General features: G+C 36.0%; 1 protein-coding gene across 3 annotated transcripts in view; it reads left to right on the forward strand.

Moving 5' to 3' along the window:
- HCFC2 (host cell factor C2) overlaps positions 1-15,565 on the forward strand; it is a 42,177-nt gene extending 26,612 nt beyond the window's left edge. The window contains exons 10-16 of one of the 3 annotated variants that reach the window (XR_012420549.1): positions 2,365-2,542; positions 4,342-4,545; positions 5,342-5,415; positions 6,573-6,653; positions 7,306-7,443; positions 11,005-11,190; positions 11,990-15,565. Coding sequence is in view for 1 of the 3 variants with exons in the window: in XM_005572065.5 (XP_005572122.1) it covers positions 2,365-2,542; positions 4,342-4,545; positions 5,342-5,415; positions 7,306-7,443; positions 11,005-11,190; positions 11,990-12,304 (1,095 nt within the window). In the remaining 2 variants the exon portion in view is untranslated. The remainder of the gene's footprint in view (positions 1-2,364; positions 2,543-4,341; positions 4,546-5,341; positions 5,416-6,572; positions 6,654-7,305; positions 7,444-11,004; positions 11,191-11,989) is intronic. The other 2 variants (XR_012420548.1, XM_005572065.5) reach the window with 2 other exon arrangements.
- Positions 15,566-25,932: the final 10,367 nt, after the last annotated feature.

The raw sequence follows: 25,932 nt of genomic DNA on the forward strand, positions 1-25,932 counted from the left end.
TATGAGCCTGGCTCTCAGAATCTGGGAGCTTAGTAAGGGGATTGGAGGGAAGGTATATTTCTGTTCAGCATTTAGACTTTCATTTAATTCCAATTTTCAGTATGGCGCCTCTCCCCATACTTGTATCATCCTCATGCTTGTATCATTTGTGGGATACTGTAGCGTAGTCTAGAGACTCACATTTCAACCTTTCTACCTATTTTCCATCTTCAGCTAGAATGAAGGAGAGGAATTTCTCTGCCTTGGTATTCTGGGAGAGCAGAACTAGGGCTACAACACTTCTTAAACAGACTTCTGTGTGACAAGCTTCCAGCGTTTTCTTGTACTCTGCACCTCTGCCACCACTGACTGCCCTGGGCCCTGGGGCACAAACAGGCCACATCTTAGTGACTTTTCACTTAGGAGAAGGCTCTTAGCTCCAGCTGTTCTGTTTTACATCTTATCTACTATTCTCTCTTCTGCCATTCTCTTTTTTCTTAAAAGGTTATAGCTTCATACTTTAAAAAATTCCTTTTTTGTCATTTGAATTGGGTTTTGGAGAAATCTCCTGAAGCAAATGTGTTTAATCTATCATGTTTAATGAAAATTCTCAGGATTTATTTATACTTATTTTATAAAATTTCAGTTAGACTGAGTGTCTGATTTTAAGCAAAAAGCACATTCCAGATGTAAGAATTTTGAAATGAAATAAACCAAATTCAAATTCTAGCTGTTACTTACTGGCTACCTGACTATAGGTTTGTAACTTAAGTTCTGTGAGTATCATTTTCTTCATCTATAATAGGGGTCAAGTTATCTTACTAATAGGATTCTTGTGAAGATTAAGTAAGATCCAGAGTGTATGGATATATATAGTACACTGTCTGCCATAATGCCTGGCATAGTTGTGGCTATCATCATCATCATCACTTATAAACAGTAGCACCACCAATTAAGGGCAAGCACAGGGCATATTATAGACAAGTATCCTCAGAGCCATGAGAAATTATGAGCTGACAATAAAAATAGAGACAGAAAAGTAACAAAAAACAGGTAATTAGAAAGAACAACATTAGGGTATTTGAATGAAGCCAGGTCACTTTTATGGTTAGGTAGAACTGTAGGTATAATAACTGATATACACATTGATGACTTGAATTATCAAAACATTGTAAACGTAGCAGCTGGGTTCTATGGCTCACACCTGTAATCCCAACATTTTGGGAGGCCAAGGTGGTAGATCCTTCAGCTCAGGAGTTCAAGAACAGCCTTGACAACATGGCAAAACCCCATCTCTACAAAATATAGAAAAATTAGCTGGGTATGCTGGTGTGTGCCTGTAGCCCCAGCTACTTGGGAGACTGAGGCAGGAGGATTGCTTGGCAGGTGGTGGCTGCCGTGAACTGTGGTCATGCCAGTGCAGTCCAGCCTGGTCAACAGAGCAAGATCCTGTCTCAAAAAAATAAAAAATAAAAATAATTTTTTAGGCCAGGTACGGTAGCTCACTCCTGTAATCCCAGCACTTTGGGAGGCTGAGGTGGGTGGACCTCCTGAGGTCAGAAGTTCAAGACCAGCCTTTGCCAATATGATGAAACCCCGTCTCTACTAAAAATACAAGAAATTAGCCAGGCATGGTGGTGGGTGCCTATAATCTCAGCTACTCGGGAGGCTGAGGCAGGAGAATCACTTGAACCTGGGAGGTGGAGGTTGCAGTGAGCTGAGATCGTACCATTGTACTCCAGCCTGGGCCACAAGAGCAGAACTCCATCTCAAAAATAATAATAATAATAGTAATAATTTTTTTAAAAAGTTTGAATGTATTTATTATAGTGTGTTTAAGAAGGTTAAGAAAAATGTAATTAGGGAAATTCTTATCCAAAATACCTCATGCTATAGGATAATTATATGTATATGTATGAAATCTTTATATGGAAAACTCAGTCATATAGAATAGTTTATTTGCTTGAAGATTCCATATAGCTGAGATTTTACTTTTGGAGTTACCATATTTTTAGGATACATGTCTGCCCTTTAAGAAAATTTGACCAGACCCAGTAGCTTTGTTCTCTCCTGTGTTATGTATGTATTTGCTTGTGATACTAGCTACCACTTATTAAAATGTAGATTTTTTTTCCTCAAAATATACTCTCCCTTTCCTCTTCAAAACGGATCTTTTGAGCGTGGAGATTAAGTGAAAAGAAATTGTTTTCTTAGAAACTATTATAAAATTGAATAAAAATCCTGTATAAATTAATAATGTAATTTTTAGGTGTTTTATATTCTGATAAAAAGTATTTAAATTGTAAATTATTTTGCTTGTTTTTTACATGTATTTTTATTTCATTGAATGTTGTTTACTACAGTAATCTGTTGTATTTCTTGTAGATCAATGATACAATAAACAGCACAAAAACTGAACAGCCAGCCACAAAAGAAACTTCAATGAAAAACAAACCAGACTTTAAAGCACTGACGGATTCTAATGCCATTTTATATCCATCTTTGGCATCGAATGCTTCTAATCATAATAGTCATGTGGTGGATATGCTAAGGAAAAATGAAGGTAAATGGATGACATTTTAAACTAAAGCTTTTTATAAAATTGGTAGGGAATTTAATAGTCATTGAAAAAGTAAATGTTGTACAGTTTTGATCCATTTTCCTAATAGCAAAAAACTGCCATATTCAACCTGGTTAGAATGATGTTAAAATACTAAGTAAGCACTTACCAATAGTAATGATTGATTATGAACTATGGAATTTAAATGAGGCAAAATTTTTTTTTTTTAAAGAATAGCCTCTCCATCAGGAAGAACTATAGTAGAAAATGATTAGGAGACTTGTTAGGGATTCTTTTAGGACTCCAGGAGATGCATAGAGACTAAAGCAGTAGCTGACTCCAGGAGATACATAGAGACTAAAGCAGTGGCTGAAATGGAGAGGAGAGAATTCATCATTTAAGAGACTTTTAGAAGGTTTCATCTATTAGACTTGATAGCTGGCTGTATATGAGAAATAAAAATGAGTTGAATATGACTCCCAGTTTTTTGGGTTGGATATGAGAGTAGGTAATGATAGTCTTCATCAAAATAGGAAATATAGGAGCAAGAATGGATTTTGGAAAAGAGAGGTTCAACTTGGAACTCTGTTTTTGAGGCACTTCGGGAATATACTGGTAAAGATTTCTGATGGGCAGTTGGATACTTAGGCCTGGAGTCTAGAAGGCAGTACTAGGCTAGAAACATAAATTTAGAAATTAAGAGTATTTAAATGTAATCTCCAAAAGAGCAAGGATCTTGTTGACTTGTTCACTGCTAGATTCCTAGCACCTGGTGCAGTGCCCGGGAGATATGTATGGATTTGGGAATGGTATTTAACGCACAGAAAAATATGTAAGGGCGACAAGAAGAAGGCTTAAGTTTGTGAGGCATGATCTATGTCTGCCTTATTTCACCATTATAAAAACAAATACAATATCTCATACATGGTAGACTTCACTGTTGTGGAATGAATGAATATACGTCCTAGGGGAAAAAAAAAAACCAGCTTCAAAAAGGAGTATGTGGTCAGCATTGTTTACAGTACAGAAAAGTCAAGTAAATGAAAATTGAAAAATACCCCCTAGAAATCATTGATGTTTGCCAGAATTATTTTATTAGAGTAGTGTGCTAGAAATCAAATTTTGGGGAGATCAAGGAAGTATAAACTGCTCTAAAGGGAATTAGTAAAGGGAGAGGGTAATTGGTGGGAATTGTTGGGTAAATGAAGAGGTGTGTCGTTTGCTTCAGGAACTTGATGATGTTTATGGGACAAGGACCAAAAACTACTGACAAAGAATCTGAAAACCCTGAAGAGAGAGGAATGATTGATGAGGGTCCCAACATATAGGGGAAGGAATGGGACCAAGAATACAGGAAGATATATTCAGATTTTTTAGGAGAGAGGTCAGCAAATCTTCTGCAATGGAAGATAGGGAGGATGAGTACAATTATTAGTACAATTCCAGTTTGCAGCCAGAGAAGGCAAAAAAAAGAGATAATTCATGCCTAATGACCTCTAATATTTTTTTCCTGAAATGAAGGGCAGAGCCATTTGATCTATGATTTAGTGAAAAGTCAAGAACAATGGCTCAGTGTTTAGAATGAACGAGGAAGGTAAAAAGTTGGATATCCATTATGGATATAATGCACTTTATTTTTCTAAACATTTTATGCCTAATGGTTAATTCATACTAATACCATTTGTGGTGCTCATGTATGATTTTAAAACTGAAAGTACCAAGAATCATATGACAAGAACTATAAGACATAACAATTATCTGCAGATGTTATATTAATAATTACCTTTTCCCTTTTATTTTAGGTCCTCACACTTCAGCAAATGTAGGTGTTCTAAGTAGTTGCCTGGATGTAAGAACAGTAATTCCTGAAACTTCTGTATCCAGTACTGTTTCCAGCACACAAACTATGGTAACCCAGCAGACCATTAAAACTGAATCATCCAGTACAAATGGGGCAGTTGTTAAAGATGAAACTTCACTAACAACATTCAGTACCAAATCTGAAGGTTTGAAATGTGTTTCACATACTGTATTTTGAACCATTTATGTATGTAAATTCATCAAACTTACTTGTCTTAGATGGGAATTGCATTTCATCTTGGAATTTTGTTATTAGTCATTTCAACTTAATTTCTGTGAGCAAGAGTTTTCATTTGACCTAAATTTAACTTTTAGAATCTTTAAGACTTCTCTTTAGTTTTTGTTTTCTTTCAATCATGACTTTATGGATTTTGACCATATATTTACCTTTATCAACTTTCATCTTTCCAGAATGTAATGTAAACAGATAAAGCATTTCAGTTAAAATTATTTTATAAAATATTCTCTGCATAAAATATTTAGATTAGCACACATCACTGAAATACAATCAGAATGTGTCTTTCCTACTGTGAATAAATTTAGCAAACTGTTTTTTAGACAAGATTGGTTCTAGACTGTGTATTAACAATTCTTCCAACTTGCTTGATTTCTAATTTGATAAATTCTTATTCTTTTGGAATAGGAATTGTATTGCATCTTTAGTAAACATTCTCTGAAGTTCTAGCTAGTCATCAAACCCTTAAAAAATGAAGTTTATGAATTGTTTTGAGTTAAAGGGTCAATATTACTACTTATTGTCAATAATAGTACAATACCCTCTGGCTGTTTTTTTATTATGATAAAATACACATAACATAAAATTTGCTGTCTTAGCCATTTTTAAGTTTACAGTTAGTGGCATTAAATATATATTTAAAAATTATATTTTAATGTATCTGGTAAGTTATGTAAATCTTATCTGATAAATTGTTTAATTTTTAGTTGATGAAACATATGCACTGCCTGCAACGAAGATCAGCCGTGTAGAGACACATGCTACAGCAATGCCGTTTTCTGTAAGTACATGACCTGGTGATGATGCATGTTTACACATGATTATGTACTTTTAAATGCTGAGCAACTTCTAACTAATTTCATAAAAAGATTCTCAGGTCTCAGTAACGAATTGACATACATTTAGAAATAAATGATTGAATAGGAAAATGTTCACAGTATAATGTTTAGTGAAAAAGCTGGATAAAAAATAACGTGTTGTGTTCTCAATTTTGTTAAAAAATACATGCAATTCATACATTTATACTCTCACATGTACCCACACATAACCACTCTAAAATCCAGGTGGGGGGCCACAGATACTTTTTACTTTCTTCTTTATGCTTTTTATATTTTTCTATAATGAAATGTTATTTTTATAATCAGAAATGTGTGTATGTATATATACATACATATATGTGTATATATGTGTAAATTACATTAATGGTTAAAAGATAGGATGTGTTATGGAACATAAAACTTGAATGGCTGTATTGCTAGCTACTTAATAGGAGCACAACAGAATATTGCAATAGTGGATTGACATAAATGTAGGGTAGCCCAATAATCTCTGATATTTGGTTGTTTTACATAGGCCAAATTTGGTATGCATGGCACCAAACTTAAAATGCCAGGAAAGTGCCTTACAAATATACCAAGATTGTCTTACTTAGATAAATATAAGGATAAAACATACATATATATACTTTTGAGGGTTTTCTTTTGTTATTAGTCATTTCAACTTAATTTCTGTGAGCAAGAGTTTTCATTTGACCTAAATTTAACTTTTAGAATCTTTAAGAATTCTCTTTAGTTTTTGTTTTCTTTCAATCGTGACTTTATGGATTTTGACCATATATTTACCTTTATCAGCTTTCATCTTTCCAGAATGTTAAGTCTTGGTGTTTTTAGACTCATCTCAGGGAAGGATTACTAAAATGAATTTTTTTTCTCTTGAGTCTATTTTGCCATGCATCAGCCAGAATTGTATTTGTTATTTGAGTTGGAGCCAGTTGTTTTATAAAAGTTGTTGAAGAGAGTTTTTACAACAAGTTTAAAGCTATTACTCTTTTTTTAACTTTAAAGACTCTTCTAGTTAGCTCACTTTGTCATGTGTGATAGCCTAAATATTAAAAAAATGTGAATTATAAGCATGTACCTCTGCTGTTATATATTTAAGACAGAAATAAATAACTGAAGTGCACATTTGTTTTGAGCTTCTGGAAACAGTGTCTCATTTATAAGAAGATGGCTTTAAAAGGTTAGTTCCAGGGATAAGTATAATTCACTTACCACTAAAAGTAGCTTAAGGTAGAGGAAGTTTATTTGTTTTAAAACAGGATAAAAAATGTAAAACTGTTTAATCTACTCCTCTTTAGTATATACTAAAGTATATTCAAATTGCATTTTAGTTTTGAACATTTTTTCTCCTTTTAGGTTTGGAGAATCACAGGTATTTTAAGTGCAAAGATCACTGAATTTTTGCTAGTTGTTTTTGGATCTAGAAATGAGCCAGCTTGGAATGAATTTTTCTTTATTTGCTCCTTTTGGAGCAAGTTGTAATGTTAACGCTAAAGGAATTACATTTTCTGAGAGAGTCTCTGAAATGACAATGTTCTATAAAATAGCTGGCATTTTAACATATCACTGATTGGAAAGCATGCTAACTCCAGCTAGGTTGATAGTACAGAGCTACTGACTTGGAGAATGCCTGTCACTCCTGTGTTTGAATTGGCATCCCTGTTTCACTGTCAGTTGACCTAATCTGTTAAGACTTTATTTACATATGAGTTGTTAATGTTGTGGTGTTTATCCAAATACCTACTTGTAGATCACTGCATGGACTTATTAAATCTTGAAATTTTTCATATATTCAATAAGAGTCTTCATAAATTTTTTTTCTCTGAAATTAGAAAGAGACTCCTTCAAATCCAGTGGCCACAATGAAAGCAGGAGAACGACAATGGTGTGATGTGGGAATTTTTAAAAATAATACAGCTTTGGTGAGCCAGTTTTATTTGCTGCCAAAAGGGAAGCAAAGCATCTCAAAGGTAGTTATTGATGTATTTTCTACATTGTAAATTATAAGCCTCAAGGATGAGATTTTTCTTTACCAATAACTAAGAAAGGGAAAGAAAAAAATAATTAAGAATGAGATTTCTTTTTTAGAACCCTGATTCAGGTCACTTGAATGAGTAAAATTGGGATCCATCCACAATCTGTATAATTGTGAATTCTGTATACCAAATGTATTAGGCCATTCTCGCATTGCTATAAAGAAATACCTGAGACTGGCCAGGTGCAGTGGCTCACGCCTGTAATCCCAGCACTTTGGGAGGCCAGGGTGGGCGGATCACAAGGTCAGGAGATCGAGACCATTCTGGCTAACACGGTGAAACCCTATCTCTACTAAAAGTACAAAAAATTAGCCGGGTGTGGTGGCAAACACCTGTAGTCCAAGCTACTCAGGAGGCTGAGGCAGGAGAATGGCATGAACCCGGGAGGTGGAGCTTGCAGTGAGCCAAGATGGCACCACTGCACTCCAGCCTGGATGACAGTGCAAGACTCCGTCTCAAAAAAAAAAAAAAGAAAAGAAAAGAAATACCTGAGACTGTATAATTTATAAAGAGGTTTAAATGGCTCAAGGTTCCACAGGCTATACAGGAAGCATGATGCTGGCATCTGCTCAGCTTCTGGAGAGGCCTCAGAAAACTTCCAATCATGGCAGAAGATGAAGGAAAAGCAGGCATGTCTTACATGGCAGGAACAGGGGCAATGCGTGGGCTGGGGAGGTGCCACACACTTTTAAACAACCAGATCTCATGAGAACTCACTATACAATACTAAGGGGGGATGGTGCTAAACCATTCATGAGAACTCTGCCCCTACGATCCAATCACCTCCCATCAGGTCCTACCTCCAACACTAGGGATTACAATTCTACATGAGATTTGGTAGGAAAACAGATCCAAATCATATCACCAAGTTACACTGTATTCTTTGTTAAGGCCCTTTGTATGGACTACATCACAAGCATGTCATTTAAAAAATCTTTGAACCAGGTGTGGTGGAGCATGCCTGCAGTCCCACCTACTCAGGAGGCTGAGTCAGGAGGATTGCTTGAGCCCAGGAGTTTGAGGCTGCAGTGCAGTGTGATTGCACCTGTGAATAGCCACTACATTCCAACCTGGGCAACATAGCAATACCTATCTCTAAATTTAAAAAAAAAAAAAACTTATACAATCACTGAGGTAGAGAGTTTTTTGTTTGTTGTTTGTTTGTTTGAGACAGGGTCTTGCTCTGTCACCCAAGCTGGAGTGCAGTGGTGCGATCAGAGCTCACTGCAGTCTCAATCTCCTGGGCTTAAGTTATCCTCACACCTTGGCTTCCTGAGTATCTAGGACTACAGGGACAAGCCACCATTACCAGCTAATTTTTGTAGAGACTGGGTTTCACCATGTTGCCCAGGTTGGTCTCCAACTCCTGGGCTCAAGTGATCCTTCCGCCCCAGCCTCCAAAAGTGCTGGGATTACAGCCATGAGCCACCACACCCAGCCAATGAGCTGGGTTTTGAGTCATAAATAATTTAGTCTGACTAGCACAGATAAGAGTTTTTTGAAATATCTCTAATTTTGTTAACCAGTGTGTCTAGAGAATGGAACTTTTTTTTCTATTGAAAAAAAATTTTTTATTTCTGATTTTACAATTAAAAAAAATCTAAAAGCCCTGATACGCTATTAAATACAATCTAATATTCCCTTGATGCTGAAACCCCTTAAAGAGGACCTCATATACATATATGAGATATTTGATATATATGTAAATTAGACATTTAACCTTCTAAGAATTATTACATAGATAACAGCTCCAAAGCACATTGAAAAAATTTATAAAGGCCAGGTGCAGTGACTCATGCCTGTAATCCCAGTACTTTGGAAGGCTAAGGTGAGAGGAGCTTGAGCCCAGGAGTTCCAGGCCAGCCTGGGCAACATGGCAAGATCCTGTCTTACAAAAAATAAAGAAATTTGCTGGGCAAGGTACACGCTTCTGCTCCCAACTACTTGGGAGGCTGAGGTGGGAGGATCACTTGAACCAGGAGGTCAAGGCTGCAGTGAGCCATGTTCAGGCCACTGCACTCCAGCCTGGATGACAGAGTGAGATGCTGTCTCCAAAAAATAAATAAATAAATAAATAAAAATTAAAAAATTACTAAATGGAGAATTTCTGAGAGAGAATTGCCAAGGAAATAGATGTTCATTTTGAATCTCCTGAAGATATGTACAAATGGGGAATATATCCTATATATTTATATGTATTTTAGTTGCTCTACTATTACTCCTCATATCCCTCTTTTTCATATAGAATTTTTCTAACTCTTGACAAAAATAGAAATTCTAGTTAATAATTAGTATTATGCCCAGTGAAATTTCTCACTGTAGTTGGATTTCATATATAAAGACGTGTCTGTGTCTAAGGGCCTAGTAGCTACCTGATTTTTCCTAAAAGAAAAAATAGCCTAAAATTTAGAGCTAGTAAACTTAGGGTTGAATCACTAGTTCCAGCATTCAGCAGTGTGAGCTTGGCAAGTCACTTGTTTAATCTCTCCCAGACTCAGTTTCCTCATCTGTAAAGTAGAGATGACATGGCTCCCTTAAAGTAGGAGAGCACATTGGCACTCTCTGTCTAACTGGGAGAGTTAGGGAGCATATGTAAAAATTGTTTGAAAGTTGTAAATGTTATTATCTTCCTACCTAGAGTATATAATCTAATTATTTAACATTTATTTGGTGTCTGCTGAATTTTAATTTTAAAAAATGCTCTATAGGCCGGGCGTGGTGGCTCATGCCTGTAATCCCAGCACTTTAGGAGGCTGAGACGGGTGGATCACCTTTGCTCGGGAGTTCCAGACGGGTCGATCACCTTTGGTCAGGAATTCCTGGCCAGCATGGCAAAACACTGTCTCTGCTAAAAAATACAAAAATTAGCTGGGGGTGGTGGCAGTCATTTGTAATCTCAGCTACTTGGGAGGCTGAGGCAGGAGAATCGCTTGAATCTGGGAAGCGGACTGTTGCAGTGAGCTGAGATTGTGCCGCTGCACTCCAGCCTGGGAGACAGAGCGAGACTCCGTCTCAAAAAAAAAACAAAAAACACTCTGTACTACCTGCTAGTCCCTCCTTTTCTATCAAGCTTGCCTGCCTGTCTCTAAAGGGTATTGTTCCTGGGCAGACTATTATTTGACAGTATATCTTCTGAGATTTCTGCTTCAAGATAAGTTTACATGATGATGGGATAGTTGATACTTTGTTTATAGTGGTTGTCAGCTTTTTTTCTACCTTCACATTGTTCACGTGAAGAATGCTCTTACATTTATCTGTATAATCAGTGATTCTCAGTTGGAAAGAGTGCTCGCCTCTGGATAAGGAGCAGATGTATGCTTCTCTATTGGAGGGTTGATTCCATGTGAGAGAGAGGGAGATAAATGTGAACCAGAACCTTAAAACATAATTTATGTTTTAAAAGTTTTTTTGTTTAATAAAAATTGAATTAATTTTTGAAACTTTAATAATATTAATTGTACCTTTTCTTTAACTTTTGCATATATTACATTTTAGGTAGGAAATGCAGATGTACCTGATTACAGCTTGCTTAAGAAACAAGATCTTGTTCCAGGCACAGGATACAGATTCAGGGTTGCTGCAATCAATGGTTGTGGGATAGGTCCTTTCAGCAAAATCAGTGAATTTAAAACTTGTATTCCTGGTTTTCCTGGAGCTCCTTCTGCAGTCAGAATTTCAAAGGTGAGACATCGGGTCAAGACTTGTTGATTTTAAATTATTTGAAATTTCATATGTGAAGTAAACTAGTTTAGAAATTCTTGTTACCATCTTATGAAATGAGAGATACCTAAAAGAATGGATTAAAAGTTTAAAAAATAATTTTAGCTAATCATTCATATTTTTTTAACTTTTATTTTAAATTCAGGGGCATATGTGCAGGTTTGTTCCAAAAGTAAATGAGTGTCATGGGGGTTTGTTATGCACATTATTTCATCACCCAGGTATTAAGCCTAGTATCCATTAGTTATTTTTCCTGATCCTCTCCCTCCTCCCACCCTCCACTCTCCGAAAGGCCCCAGTGTGTGTTGTCTGCCTCTACGTGTCCATGTGATTTCAAGCAAAATTACAGCATCCAAATCACAGAAAGGCAGGGAAATCTGGTATGCTTCTAAATTTGTTCTTGTTATTATGGAATGAAAACATTTGGCTGGAGAATTTTAATAGAGGACTCAAAACTGAATTATATTTTATCCTAATGTCCCGTCCCTCCCTAGAGATTGTTTAGGAAATAAAAATCCCCGTTTTGGGACATTACAGGTAGACATTTAAACTTAGTTGTTTTTGGAAAGCAAGCGTGAATTAAACATTGTAGATTCAAATGAGGTAGGTTTTAAAAATCAACAAAAAAAGATCTAACATCTAATACAATTATTTTAGCAAAAATGAGCATTTTGTATTCTAAAGATAGACTCAACATAATGAGTGATAACAGAGGAAACTTAAGAACCTTTAACCTGTTTTTTTTCCCGCCCTCTTCAAGAATGTTGAAGGTATCCACCTTTCCTGGGAACCTCCAACTTCGCCTTCTGGAAATATTTTGGAATATTCAGCCTACTTGGCTATCCGCACAGCACAGATACAAGATAATCCAAGTCAACTTGTGTTCATGAGGATTTATTGTGGTCTTAAGACATCATGTACAGTAACTGCTGGGCAACTTGCAAATGCACATATTGATTATACATCCAGGCCTGCCATTGTGTTCAGGATATCAGCAAAGAATGAAAAGGGATATGGACCAGCTACACAAGTTCGGTGGCTTCAAGGTAACAATAAGAAAGCACCTTTAAATTGAATTTTTTTTTACTGAAGCTATTGTGATTATGATTATTTATTAGTAACTGGTTATGAAGATTTGTCATTTAAAAGAGTATTCTCTGACTGTATTTCCAGCAGTTATGAACTTAAGTTTGTAAATTGTTCTTAAAATGTATTTGCTGAATTATAGATCCAAATAAAAGAAAAGAAGCAAAGACTCTCTGAAAATTAGTATATGAGTTCTTCCTTACAGATATAGCTCTTTTATAAAGAAAAACAGTGAAATTAAGATAAAAGCTAGAAAGCTTTATTACCCCAATATATTTTATAAGGGCTATGTAACCCAGTCATCCTAGAGTTATTGAGATAATTCTAGTAACTGGCTGTTGTATACTATGCTGTCTTATATAGTAAATGTTCTCTACTTTGTTAATGTCCTATCTTTGAGTACTCCCTCTATCTTTATTCTATATGAGCAGTGTTCCTCTAACAGCTGTCTTCTATTGGATAATATGTGTGATAATATAATAATTCTAGTAGTTGTTTGATTCCTTTCTTTGTTTACAGTTAGCACAGAGCTTAAGAAATTAAAAAAGAAAGAGGCAAGTTTAGAAACTGCTTTTGAACTTTTATTATTTTCCAAGAATCATGGTAAAATACAATAAGAACAATGAGTTTTCTTGATTCTTACCAGGCCAATATATTTGAATATATTTTTGGCCAAAGCACTTAACTTATCTGGCCCTCATTTTCCTCATAACAGATGAGAGAGTGAAAACCGTTATCTTTTAGGTCCCTTTCAGCACTAAGGTTTTGTGTTTTTAGTAGAAGTGAAATATATCCCTGAACATTTTCATCTGTCTTAATGGCTCTAATTTTGCTTTTGCTAAAATTAAAATCTTCATAATTGAATTAAAAATTAAAGTATATGTCCTCCTACTGGAGAAAGAAACAAGCACCTTAACAGGACACAAGTTTTAAAATGGTGTTTTAAACATTTGTAAGATTTTTGTAAATGCTCTAAATGTTTTATTTTTGCATTGTTTTTACCTTGAAATTGTATAAACTTTTTTACTATGAAAATATAAGCATTAGACAGCTAACTCAGGTTCCATTACAACCTTAAAGATACAGATAGGTATTATAAACACTCTGCTACAGGTAACTTGTTTTAAACTTTTTAGGAATTTCATGGTTCCACTGTCTATTTAAACCTGGAATTAATATACAGAGCAATAATTGCAGAAAAGATATTTCAAACTAAGAGCTTCAATAACTGCAGGGGCACAGGTCTATCTTTTTTTATACCACATAACCTTATGCCAGTTTAGGTTGACTGAGTAGCTATGTCCTCAAATTTCATGTATAATACCCCCCAGCAAAGATGGATTTAATTGTGCAGAATTGATATATATGTGTGTTCCAGTTACTAATTTAAAGTGTATAGAATATTTTAATATATAATTTTTGTAAAGAACTGGGATTTTTATACTACAGTATTTGTAATTAATGTGTCTCACTAATTAAGTTTCTCTTGAAGAAAATATGCAAATTGTTAGACACATAATAAGTGGTTTCCAAACTCTAAAGATAAAATAAATGCACTACTATGGTGTTGTTAGAATACCTTTTTTGTGGCTGTATGAATCTTTACTCTTTAAATGTGTACTTTACAATGTTTACAAGGAGCTTCTCTGGTTTGTTATCCCAGCAATGCCCTTGGTGAGAGCTTCATTCTGCATTTGTTTAATTCATATGCTTTGCTTTTGGCATATGCTTGCTTTTTGCACTAGTAGAATTTTAACTTACCTCATTATTATGTTTGTAATCATTTGTCTAGCTTCTGTAATGTGTCTGATATAGGCTAAACAAATACTTAACCAAAGTTAAAATACATGATAAGCAATTTTGCACATATTAAATATTAGGGTTTGTTGTGTATATGTGTATACTTAATTATAAAAAGAAAATGAATGGAAAGTTATACTAAAAGTATATGTTTGAAGCCCAATTATTTTAAAGATCTATTGCTTTAATAGAAAAAGTTTGGCTTTCAACGCTTTCTTTTCTGCATTAATTAACAACGTGCATCTTGAAGCACTTCTAATGACAAGGAATAAGTTGATTTTAAGCAAAGGATAGAATATTTGTTTGAGTGTGCACATTTATACCTGTTTAGTATTTGATTCAGTTTACTTTGCTTAAATGCCTCCACTCTTCTGGACCAGGAGGTGATTCTGAACCTGTGGTTCTAACATATGACTTATTTTTTAGAGGGAAGAGAAGTCTTTCTATACTGAGGGATTTGTTAAAATGATAAATGTTTTTGCCTTGATACTTAGCCCAGATTCTTTTTTTTTTTTTTTTTTTGGCATTTGTACATTAAGCACCAGTCATATTTATCTCTGTGATAAGGGATTGGTGACTAAAAAATGCCATTAAGAAATCTCTGTGGCTTTGACATTAGTAGTTAATAAGAGATCTTAGAGCTGTGTGCTGATGAATAGAATGAATTGGAGTAAATAGCAAAAGGAGTGCATTTAGCTTCTTATGATTTGCACATTTTCTAAGTGAAGATCCCTCTGTGTAGCGGTAGGGCTGTATCATGCAGACATTTTTCATAGGGTTTGCACTGAGTTAAATGACTTTCTTTACTCTTCCCAGCTGGGTAAGCAATTCAGATGTAACAGCCTTTGTGCCAGTCCTCTTCTGTGTTCTGCAGCTCGGGCTCTCAGAAGTAGCACAAGTATTTTTGATGTTGCATGCTCTCAGAATTATGTTTTCTAAAATATCATATTGGCTTCATTTTAGTTTAATAAACTTCTTTGGCAACTTAATTAGACATAGGGTATATATAAACTCAATTTTATCTGCATTTTTTAAAAAATTGAAATAATCTGATTGCATGTATGAAGGACTCCTGCCTCATTACCCAATTACATAAATACAATTATCTATAGGAAGGCGAAATTGTTGATCTGTTATTTCAAAGACTTGTAGACTAGCAAAGATTCATTCTGATTAGAAATAAGGTCTATAGCTAAAGATATTTTTATTTTAAAAAATTACAGCCCTTGTAACATAAAAATCATTTGTAACATTGGATATGAAGAGCTTATTAGTATTTAAAATTATTGTAGTCATTTGATCATAAATGAAGTAGATTGCAAAATAGACTTGGTCTTTGACCCTTTAAGGTGTAATTGACTGACTGTTGTGTTTTCCAAGACTGATTTTAGGCAGTTTTATGTATCGTGTACCAATGATATGTAAAATAAAGCACCTTTTCTACTATAAACAATTACAGGTGTTATTTATTTTGAAGGATATGAAAGACAAGTTAGTGATGGCAGAGTGAATCTGTAGAAATGTTGATTTTATATTTAAAATAACATGTAAACATTAAACATATTAACATGTTTAATTAATATTTGATAATTAACATGTTTAATAATTGTTAAACATATATTTAAAAGGCTGCCTGTATTGTTTGAAATAATATAGGCAACCTTTAAATTAAGAATGGATTGTGTTTAAAAACTTGTTTTTAAGTTTTTAAGATGGCAATTGGGAGTCATTTTCTCATAGAAATGTAAATCCTATGTAAGTAACCCTTGTCATACCTGAACTAGTATGCTTGAAAGTAAAAAGGCAAATGACTCCAAGAAACAGTCTAAACTTGTTGTCACCTTTTTTTTTTTGTCTTTCATTTACTCTAAAATATTTTTCTTTATTCTTTTCATCCTTTTAAATTCATAGCAGCCAGACTTCTGACCTGCTACTCCATTGAAATGGCTCTAGCAAAGTTCAAGGATAACTTCCCATTTCCCAAATCCAGGGAACTCTTTTATCATATTTAATCTTGTCATTTGAAGCTTTTGTCCACTGTCTCGGCACTTCCTCGTTTTTGTAGTGTCTATGATACCATGCTTTCTGTCCATCTTTACACACCTCCTCCTGTCTATGGTCCCCTTTTTTACTCCCACCTGGCCCCATTCATCTTTTTTCCTAGATTCAGGCCAAATTGCCAACCTGAAGAAGTCTTTCCTGACATACTCCACCACCAGCTAAATTTAACCCCTTCTTTTTGTTCTCCCACTGTCCTTTGTTAAATCTTAAGTCATAGCAGTCTAAAAACCTAGTGCCCCTATTTGTTAGCATGTCCCTCTCCGTCTGCTAGATGGTAGGTCTTCGAGGCAGAGATTGGGTCTTTATACCCGTTCCATGTTGGCCGGCTAGTTAACTAGTACTTAAATATTTTAACAAGTGGGTAAAGAAAATTGTCACCTTTACACTTCTTCATATTCCCACTCCTCCTAAATAGAGGTAAAAAATGGGAGGGAAGCTTTGAAAGGGAAAGAGATTTTTTACAGATTTACCAAGTTCTGGAGGAAATACAAACTCTTTAGCTTTGTCTTCCCCTGCCCTGCTTTTAGGTTAAAAGAAGTTCTGGGTAAGAGATTTAGTATAGGAGGTCTTTGATTTGAAAAGGTCCTTCTACTAGATCAGGTTTGTTTTTTTTTTTTTTAAAAAAAAAAAAAAGGAAAGAAGAAAGATCATAGTCTTTGATGAGGTTATGGGCATTGCTGGATTATGATTTTTAACACTGGATGATCAAAATGAGCTAAAACTGTCAAAGTTAATCTCTGCCTGACACTAGAAATTACCTACCTATATAAGTTCAGGGAACTACTGAAGGACATGGATACCAGGATTGGAACTGCATTGGATTCTGTTACATATCAAGTCAGGTCACTGTTACCATCTCTAAGCTTGTAGGACAGAAGATTCTTACACTCAGGAAAATGAGATGACATTGACAAAACTCCCTTCTAAGTTTTCTAGTTATAGTTGTTAGTCCCTAGACTTATAGATTTCTGTGACTCCAGAAAAAAACTTACTTTGATCATTCCTGGAAAAACATGAACTACAAAATTCTGGGGGAAAATCAATAAATTCTGTAAACTAAATGAAGGGCTCATGTCTGTAATCCCAGGCCAAGGTGGGTGGATCACCTGAGGATTGACCAGCCTGGCCAATATGGTGAAACCCCGTCTCTACTAAAAATACAAAAATTAGCTTGGCGTGGTGGCGGGCGTCTATAATCCCAGCTACTTGGGAGGCTGAGGCAGGAGAATCACTTGAAGCTGGGAGGCAGAGGTTGCAGTGAGCCAAGATTTTGCCATTGTACTCCAGCCTGAGCAACAAGAGTGAAACTCCATCTCAAAAAAAAAAAAAAAAAAAAAAAAAGCCATAAAATCTGAGAACACCAGCCTCCTTGTTCAAAATAGATTTCTACATCTCATTAGTATCAATTTGCTTCTCTCCTGTTTTCTGCAGAACTAATTATCAAGAAAGTGTCCACTTGTGGGCCTATTAATCTCAGCAGAGGGGATCTGGAACTGAGCATGAGGTTCTTTTGTTTTATATATTTGGTATTTTGGATAAATTAGGTTGAGCAAAGGCCTGCTACTTAATCATCAAATTCACAATCTGGCCACCACTCCTGCTAGTACCTCACATTCAAAAAAGTTATGAGAATGCAAGGTTATAAAGCCTTTGGTCTTGGATAGAGAGAATGCTGGGAAGTCATAGAGATGAGGTTGTGAAGGTTACAGAAGTGTTCCTTATTTACTGATTTTGCTTGTTCAAAAGATATTTGAAGAGTGCCTAGAGATGTCAGGGTGTTTACATATAAAAGAGAAGAAAGTATGAATTGGTGGCATATCAGATATGGAAGATGTCATGGAGAAGGAAATGTCCTCCCCTCTCCCCACCGTTTTACCCACTTACCCCTTCATGGTCTTCTTACCCCCCCGAGATATGAAACTAAAAGATCTATCATTCCTGAGCATGAGAATTGAGGAAGGCACAAGAGGGCCCTTTGGTATGAGCACATACAGGTTAAAAATAAAAGGTAGCAGCTGGTGTTTGGATTTGAACATAGAAAAACCATGTCCACTAGTAAATTATACTCCAACAAATGTCCAGCTCCAACCAAAAAGATTATCCATTCCTCCTACTGAGAAGATACAGTAGACGTTCTCTGAGAATTTAAGAAGAGTTACCTCCTTTTCTCTTTTCATACTGGGGAAGGGGCAAAAAGCTATAGCCATAATGTTCATCATCCACTATAACAAAGCATAGCATGTAAGAGAGCGGGCAGAGATCTGAAGATAAAACTGCTTGATTCAAAATCGTCCTTCCAGTTGTGGTTTAGCACCCCCTGGTGGCATTGTCCAGTCCAGTTTACATGTGGGTAAGATTCTAGGTCTTGTAGCTGCCCAGGATTTTAAAAATAGCTACAGCAATACCTGGAGCTTTCTGGTGAGTTGGCAACCCTGTGTTAGACCCAGTTGGAGAGACTGACCTGGAGAATATACTTTCTACTTTCCTGCAACTTCCTAACCCAAGATAATAACTTTAACCTGCCCTGTTTAGATACAGGAACACACTGATATTTCAAGATCCATTTAATTTTTGAGGATTTTTAAATTGTATATCAAAATTTCTAGCTAGTTTTCTGAATCAGGAGAGATTGCATCTTAACTATGTCTCGTTTAAGTCTACAAAATGACACTGACATTGATAACCTTGGTAAAGACATGATTGCAAAATTGTTATAACATTTGTGTGACCAGTAAGACACCTGTTATTGAGCAATGTGGAGAAACGGTCAGTTGCTGCCATGCACTTTCCATATTTTTGGAATACTTAACACATAAATGCATTATTAGGAGAATATGTGAAAGGAAATTTGTACTTTTGAAAGTCAACATAATTCCATAAAGAGGTGGTGTCTTTGTCAATTTATTTGGAATTTATATCACCTATCATTTCATTATCTGCTTTATATAAATAATTATACCCAGAGAACAAAGTAACCAGTTAACCAGAGTCATGCCAGTGAGTCCAAGCCAACTTGGAAGAACAGTGCTATAATATTGCCATCTCACTGGATCTTGACCCTGTGGGAATCTTGTTAACTTCGGTGAGGAATAGTCCATACTCATTTCCTTTTCGTATTATCATGTATTGCTTCCCCCATTATTATAATTGACTGATTTGCATAGCACAGTAGTGGCTGAAATATCAGAAAATGTTTTCTCTTTGTTGATGAAAGTATGTATTGCATAACCTTATATCTTTTTTCTTTTAAAATGTTTGTTGTGAAATAATACATACAAAAGTATATTGTGTATGTATGGTTTAAAAAATAACATGGCCACACATGTACTCAACCTTCAGCTTAAGAACTAGAACATTCTCAGCTGCCTAGAATCCCCCATTTGTTCTCCCTCCATAGATTATATGAGGTAAACATTCTTCTGGATTTTTTGTTAATAATTCCCTATGTTTTTATTTGTGACTCTACCATCTATGTATGTATTCCTAATAATATATTGTTTAGATTTACTTGTTTTTGAACTTTTATGTAAATGGAATCATGCTGTATGTATTCTTCTGTGACCTCTTTTTTCTGACATCGTTTTTGAGATTCCTATCCATGTTTATGCATGTAACTGTATTTCATGTTTTCATGGCTGTATGATATTTGATTGTATGACTGTTTCACAATTTATTTATCCATTCTTCTATTTATGGAGATTTCGGTTGTTTTCAGCATTTTGCAATTACAAACCATGCTGCTATGAACATTCTGCCCAATTACAATGTAAGCTGTGTGCGGGCGGAAGTTTTGTCTGTTCTGTACTCTACCATATTCCCAATGTCTAGAACAATGTCTGGCACCAGGTAGATGCTCAATAAATATCTGAGGAATGAATGACTTCTTGTATTGTCTCCTGGTGCACTTTTACAGCAGTTGCTCTAGGACAGTTGTTGTCAAAGTGTGGTTCAGGGACCCCTGGGGGTCCCTGAGACCTTTTTGGGAGGGGTCTATGAGGACAAAACTATTTTCGTAATACTACTAAGGCAATATTTGTTCATTTCATTCTCATTTTTTCACAATTTTCCAGATGTATGATAACATCATCACTCTGGCAGCTAATCAAGTATACTTGTATATTTTTGTTTTTAAAAGTCTGAGTTTTAATTTCTAATATGGTAAATATTGGTAGATATAACCCACATGAACAACAGCTCTTTGAGGCCGTCAATAGTTTTTAAGGTTAGAAAGAGATTCTGAAACCAAAACTTTGAGAACTGCTGCTCTAAGGAGTGGGTTTTACTTGGTAATTGTTTTCTAAAGCATTTGTACCAACTTACACTCCCACTGGCAGTGGTTGAGAGTTCCCATGGCTTCACATCTTGGCAAACACTTGGTCTTGACTGTCTTTGTATGTGCCAACTGGATGGCTATTATGTGGTTTCTTACTGTGGGTTTAATTTGCATTTCCCTGATTACTAATGAAATTGAGTGTTTCTTCATATATGGGTCCGTCATGATTCCTCTTCTGTGAAATATTCATGTCTTTTGCCCATTTTTCTGTTAGGTTGTCTGTCTTTTTTTCATTGATTCATATGATGGATACCAATCCTTTGTCAGTTAAATATATTGCATATATCTTCTCTCAGTGTGTGTATTGTCTTTGTAATTGTAAAGAATCTGTTGATCCACTTGGAGAAAACTGACATCTTTCAATAATGAGTCTTTCCAGCCAAAACCATTTTGTAGCTTTCCATTTATTAGGTCTTCTTTAATGTCTTAATAAACTTTAAAAATGTTCTACATAAAGGCCTTTACATCTTATATTAGATTTCATCCTAGTGGTTTTATAGTTTTTAATGCTGTAGTTAAACTGAGTTTTTATCTTTTTAAAATTTGTTTTTATCTTAAAATTTTTCTCATTATTTTTATTGACTTTGTTAATTTCATTCGAAGTATATAACAGTATTTCTATGTAATCAGCAATAACCAGAATGGAAAGTATAATTTTAAAAATTCAGTTTGGCCGGGCGCGGTGGCTCACACCTGTAATCCCAGCACTTTGGGAGGCCAAGGCGGGTGGATCACGAGGTCAGGAGATTGAGACCATCCTGGCTAACACAGTGAAACCCCGTCTCTACTAAAAATGCAAAAAATTAGCCAGGCGTGGTGGCATGCGCCTGTAGTCCCAGCTACTCGGGAGGCTGAGGCAGGAGAATGATGTGAACCTGGGAGGCGGAGCTTGCAGTGAGCTGAGATCGCACCACTGGACTCCAGCCTGGGCGAAAGAGTGAGACTCTGTCTCAAAAAAAAAAAAAAAAAAAAAAAAATTCAGTTTACCTATTATGGATGGTAACTGAAGTTTACTGAATTACTGAATTTTTAAAATTGTACTTTCCATTCTGATTGTTGCTCATTTTTAAAATTCAGTTTAATTAAATTTAGTTTACCTGTTTCCATCTCGTAACAGGTAAAATTACACCTGTTAAAATTATACTTTCCATTGTGATTATTGTTGATTATATAGAAATAATGTTGATATGTATTGATTTTAGATCCAACAACTATGCTAAACTTTTATTAGTTCTAACAATGTATCTAGATGTCCTTTGAGTTTTTTAATTAACATTTGCAAATAATGGCAATTTTTGTCCTTTCTGATCCTTACAACTTTTTAAAAATTTCTTCTTATATTTCTGTGCTAGCTAGCACCTACAGAACAATGTTGAAGAGAACTGATAGTGAACATCTTTGTCTTAACCCTGATTGAAAGATTTTCTTTTTTTTTTTTTTAACATTTCACTGTTTAGTTTTTTGTTTGTTTGTTTAGTTTTTTTTTTTTTTTTTTTTGGTAAATGGCCTTTATTAGTTTAAGGAAGTTTTTGTGTTTTGGTTTGCTTTTTGTTTCTGTTACCCAGGCTGGAGTGCATGGCATGATCACAGCTCACTGCAGCCTTGATCTGCTGGGCTCAAGTGATCCTCCTGCCTCAGTATCCCAAGTAGCTGGGACTACAGGCATGTGCCATCATGCCCAGCTTATGTTTAAATTTTTTTGTAAAGATGAGGTCTCATTATGTTGCTCAGGCTGGTCTCCAGTTCCTGGGTTCAAGCAATCCTCCTGCCGCAGCCTTCCAAAGTGCTAAGATGGCCAGTGCTCTGCTGCACCTGGTCAAGGAAATTATCTTCTTTATCTAGTTTGCTAATAGTTGTATTATGAATGGATATTGAATTTTATTCAAGGCTTTTTCCTGTCTCTCCTTTAATCTGTTAATGTATAAATTATGGTAACTGACTTTTTAATATTAAACCAACCTTTAATTCCAATTATAAACCCAACTTGGTCATGGTGTGTGTTTTAATACATTGCTGGACTCAATTTGCCAATATTTTATTTAGCTTTGGTCCTATAGGCCAGGCGCGGTGGCTCAGACCTGTAATCCCAGCACTTTGGGAGGCCGAGGCGGGCAGATCACTTGAGGTCAGGAGTTTGACACCAGCCTGGCCATGGTGAAACCCCATCTCTACTAAAAATACAAAATAGCTGGGCATGGTGGTGTGCGCCTGTAGTCTCAGCTATTCAGGAGGCTAAGGCACCAGAATCACTTGAGACTGGGAGGCGGAGATTGCAGTGAGCCCAGATCACACCATTGCACTCCAGCCTGGGCGACTAAGCAAGATGATATCTCAAAAATGAATAAATAAAAACAAATAGTTTTGCTCCTAAGTTCATGAGTAAAATCAGTCTATAATACTTTCATGTCCTATCATTGTCTGATTTTGGTATCAAAATTATACTAGCCTCATGAAATGGTGAGTTTTTCAATTTTCTGGAAGTGTTTAAGATCAGAACAGTCTTTAAAACCATTTGGTCATTAATGGAAGATTTGTATTCAATGTCTTTAACGGTTATAAGAGCCTTAGGATTTTATATTATTCTTGTCAGGTTTTGTTTTTTTTTTTTTTTGAGATGGAGTCTCCCTCTGTCACCCAGGCTGGAGTGCAGTGGCGTGATCTCAGCTCACTGCAAGCTCCGCCTCCTGGGTTCATGCCATTCTCCTGCCTCAGCCTTCCGAGTAGCTGGGACTACAGGCACCCACCACCACACCCGGCTAATCTTTTGTATTTTTAGTAGAGACGGAGTTTCACTGTGTAAGCTAGGATGGTCTCAATCTCCTAACCTTGTGATCCACCTGCCTCGGCCTCCCAAAGTGCTGGGATTACAGGCGTGAGTCACCATGCCTGGCCTCTTGTCAGTTTTATTATTTTTTTCTAGGGATTTATCTATTTCATCTTAGTTTAAGATTTTTCCTATATGAAGCTGTCTGTATTATTCTTGTATCATTTTAGTCTCCATAGCATCTGTTAGTTGACCCCATTTCATTCCTGTTTATTTGTGCTTTCTCATTTTTCTTGATTAATCCTTCAAGAGGTTTAAATGTTTAACACATTAGTTTCTTTAAAAGTATATTTCCAAATGTCAGGGATAGGTTATAGTAGGTTGTCTAAATCTATATTTCTTTTTTTTTTTTAAGACACAGGGTCTCACTGTCACCCAGGCTAGAGTACAGTGGTACAATCATAGCTCAGTGCAGCCTTGAACTCCTGGGTCATGAGCCTCGTCCTGAGTAACTAGGACTATAGGCAGCGCCACCACACCCAGCTTTTTTTTTTTTTTTTTTTTTTAAGAGATGTCTTGCTATGTTGCCCAAGCTGGTTTCAAACTCCTGGGCTCAAGCTGTCATTCCATCTTGAACTCCCAAAGTGTTAGGATTACAGGTGTGAACCACTGTGCCTAACCTTAATCTATATTTCTAATATCATTTGCCAGAGAACATGATCTCTAAGAGTTTGGTTTTCTGAAACAGACTAGTTTATGTCCTATCATGTAGTCAGTTTCATGAATATTCCATGTGTATCGGTAAAGAATGTGTATTACCTAATAGTTGAGTATTATGTTCTGTAAGTCTCAGATCAAACTTGTTAGTTGTGTTGGGTACAACTTTATTGATTTAATTTGTACCTGATTTATTTACTGGAATCTAAGATTTCATTATAATGGATCTTATAATTTCTCTTAAAGTTGTACTTGCTTTTTCATTGGCTTTATTACTAAGTGCATACTAATTTAGAATTGTTCTATTTCCCTAGTAAAGTGAGCCTTTTAAAATTGTTTAGTGGTTCTGTCTCTATGACTGCATGTTGCCTTCATCTTCTTTGTTGTCAGTACTTACGATAACGATGTTTTGGTTAGTCTTTGTCTGGTACGTCTTAGATTTTTCTTTGGCCTTTAAGTTCAAGTTTACAGGAGACATACCTAAAAGATAAAGCCAAAGAAAACCTGCCTTTTTTTTTTTTTTTTTTTTTTTTTTGAGATGGAGTCTCGCTCTGTCGCCCAGGCTGGAGTACAGTGGCCGGATCTCAGCTCACTGCAAGCTCCGCCTCCCAGGTTCACGCCATTCTCCTGCCTCAGCCTCCCGAGTAGCTGGGACTACAGGCGCCCACCACCTCGCCTGGCTAATTTTTTTGTATTTTTTAGTAGAGACGGGGTTTCACTGTGCTAGCCAGGATGGTCTCGATCTCCTGACCTCGTGATCCGCCCGTCTCGGCCTCCCAAAGTGCTGGGATTACAGGCGTGAGCCACCGCGCCCAGCCAAACCTGCCTTTTTAACTGCATAGTCTAGTCCATTTATACTTATTGTGATCACAAATATCATTATATTTATTTCTAGGTTTTTGTCATAAATTATGTCAGAGATTTTTGTATCCACTCCTGCCTTCTTGCCTTGTCTTCAAATTTTCTTTTTTCCCATTGTTTTTAGTTTTCAATTATTGTATTGTTTTCTTACAAGTTCTATTTGGTTTACAAATCTCCTTGTTTCTGTGCAATCTTTTGTTCCTTTTTCCATGCTTCTATTTCTCTAAATGTCATTAATTTTTTCCTATGTTAATACCAATATTGAGTCTTTATGGATGCTTCTGTTGTCTGTTGTATATTTTTTTACTCATGGTGCCATCCTCCCTTGAGTTTATAGTCTCTGTTGCCCAGGCTGGAGTGCAGTGGTGCAATCTTGGCTCACTGCAACCTCTTCCTCCCAGGTTCAAGCAATTCTCCTGCCTCAGCCCCCTGAGCAGCTGGGATTACAGGCACATACCACCATGCTCGTCTAATTATTGTATTTTTAGTAGAGATGGGGTTTTGCCATGTTGGCCATGTGGAGTTTGTGATATCTTAAACTTCTATTCCTTGCCAAATAATTTGAAGCATGGACTGAAATTGAGATCTTTGAGAGAACTTTGCTCTGCCAGACATCCAGAAGCAACCAACCTGAGACAACTTTTCAATTATCAACTGACATTTCAGCTGAGGAACAGCCTGTCGTTATGAATTTGAGGTTAGGGGTAATTTATACCCCTTCATCCAGCACCAAAATTGAGGCAGACAAGCCTGCTTGCTACCTATTTCTCCATGGTGGCTGTAATAAGACTTCTACCTAGGTAAGCATTCAGCTTTATGTCCAGGCCCCGCTCTCCTGCTAGGTCATGAACTCCAGAGTCCAAAAGAACTCTTGGAGCAAAAGCAGGCTTTGGTGCTAGCTTACCTCACAGGTTATTTTTGCTTCATTTTTGGAGTTCTGCAAATTCCTTGCTTTCATGATACACTTTAAAAATGCATTATTCAATTAATTTGCTGATAGTTCACATTATTTTATGTTATAAAGCATTTGGGGGTTTTTAAGTGGGAGTTGTTAGGGTATCTAGGCTGTCTTACTCTTGGA

This window comes from Macaca fascicularis, chromosome 11, assembly GCF_037993035.2.
Source record: "Macaca fascicularis isolate 582-1 chromosome 11, T2T-MFA8v1.1".
Lineage (NCBI taxonomy): Eukaryota > Metazoa > Chordata > Mammalia > Primates > Cercopithecidae > Macaca > Macaca fascicularis.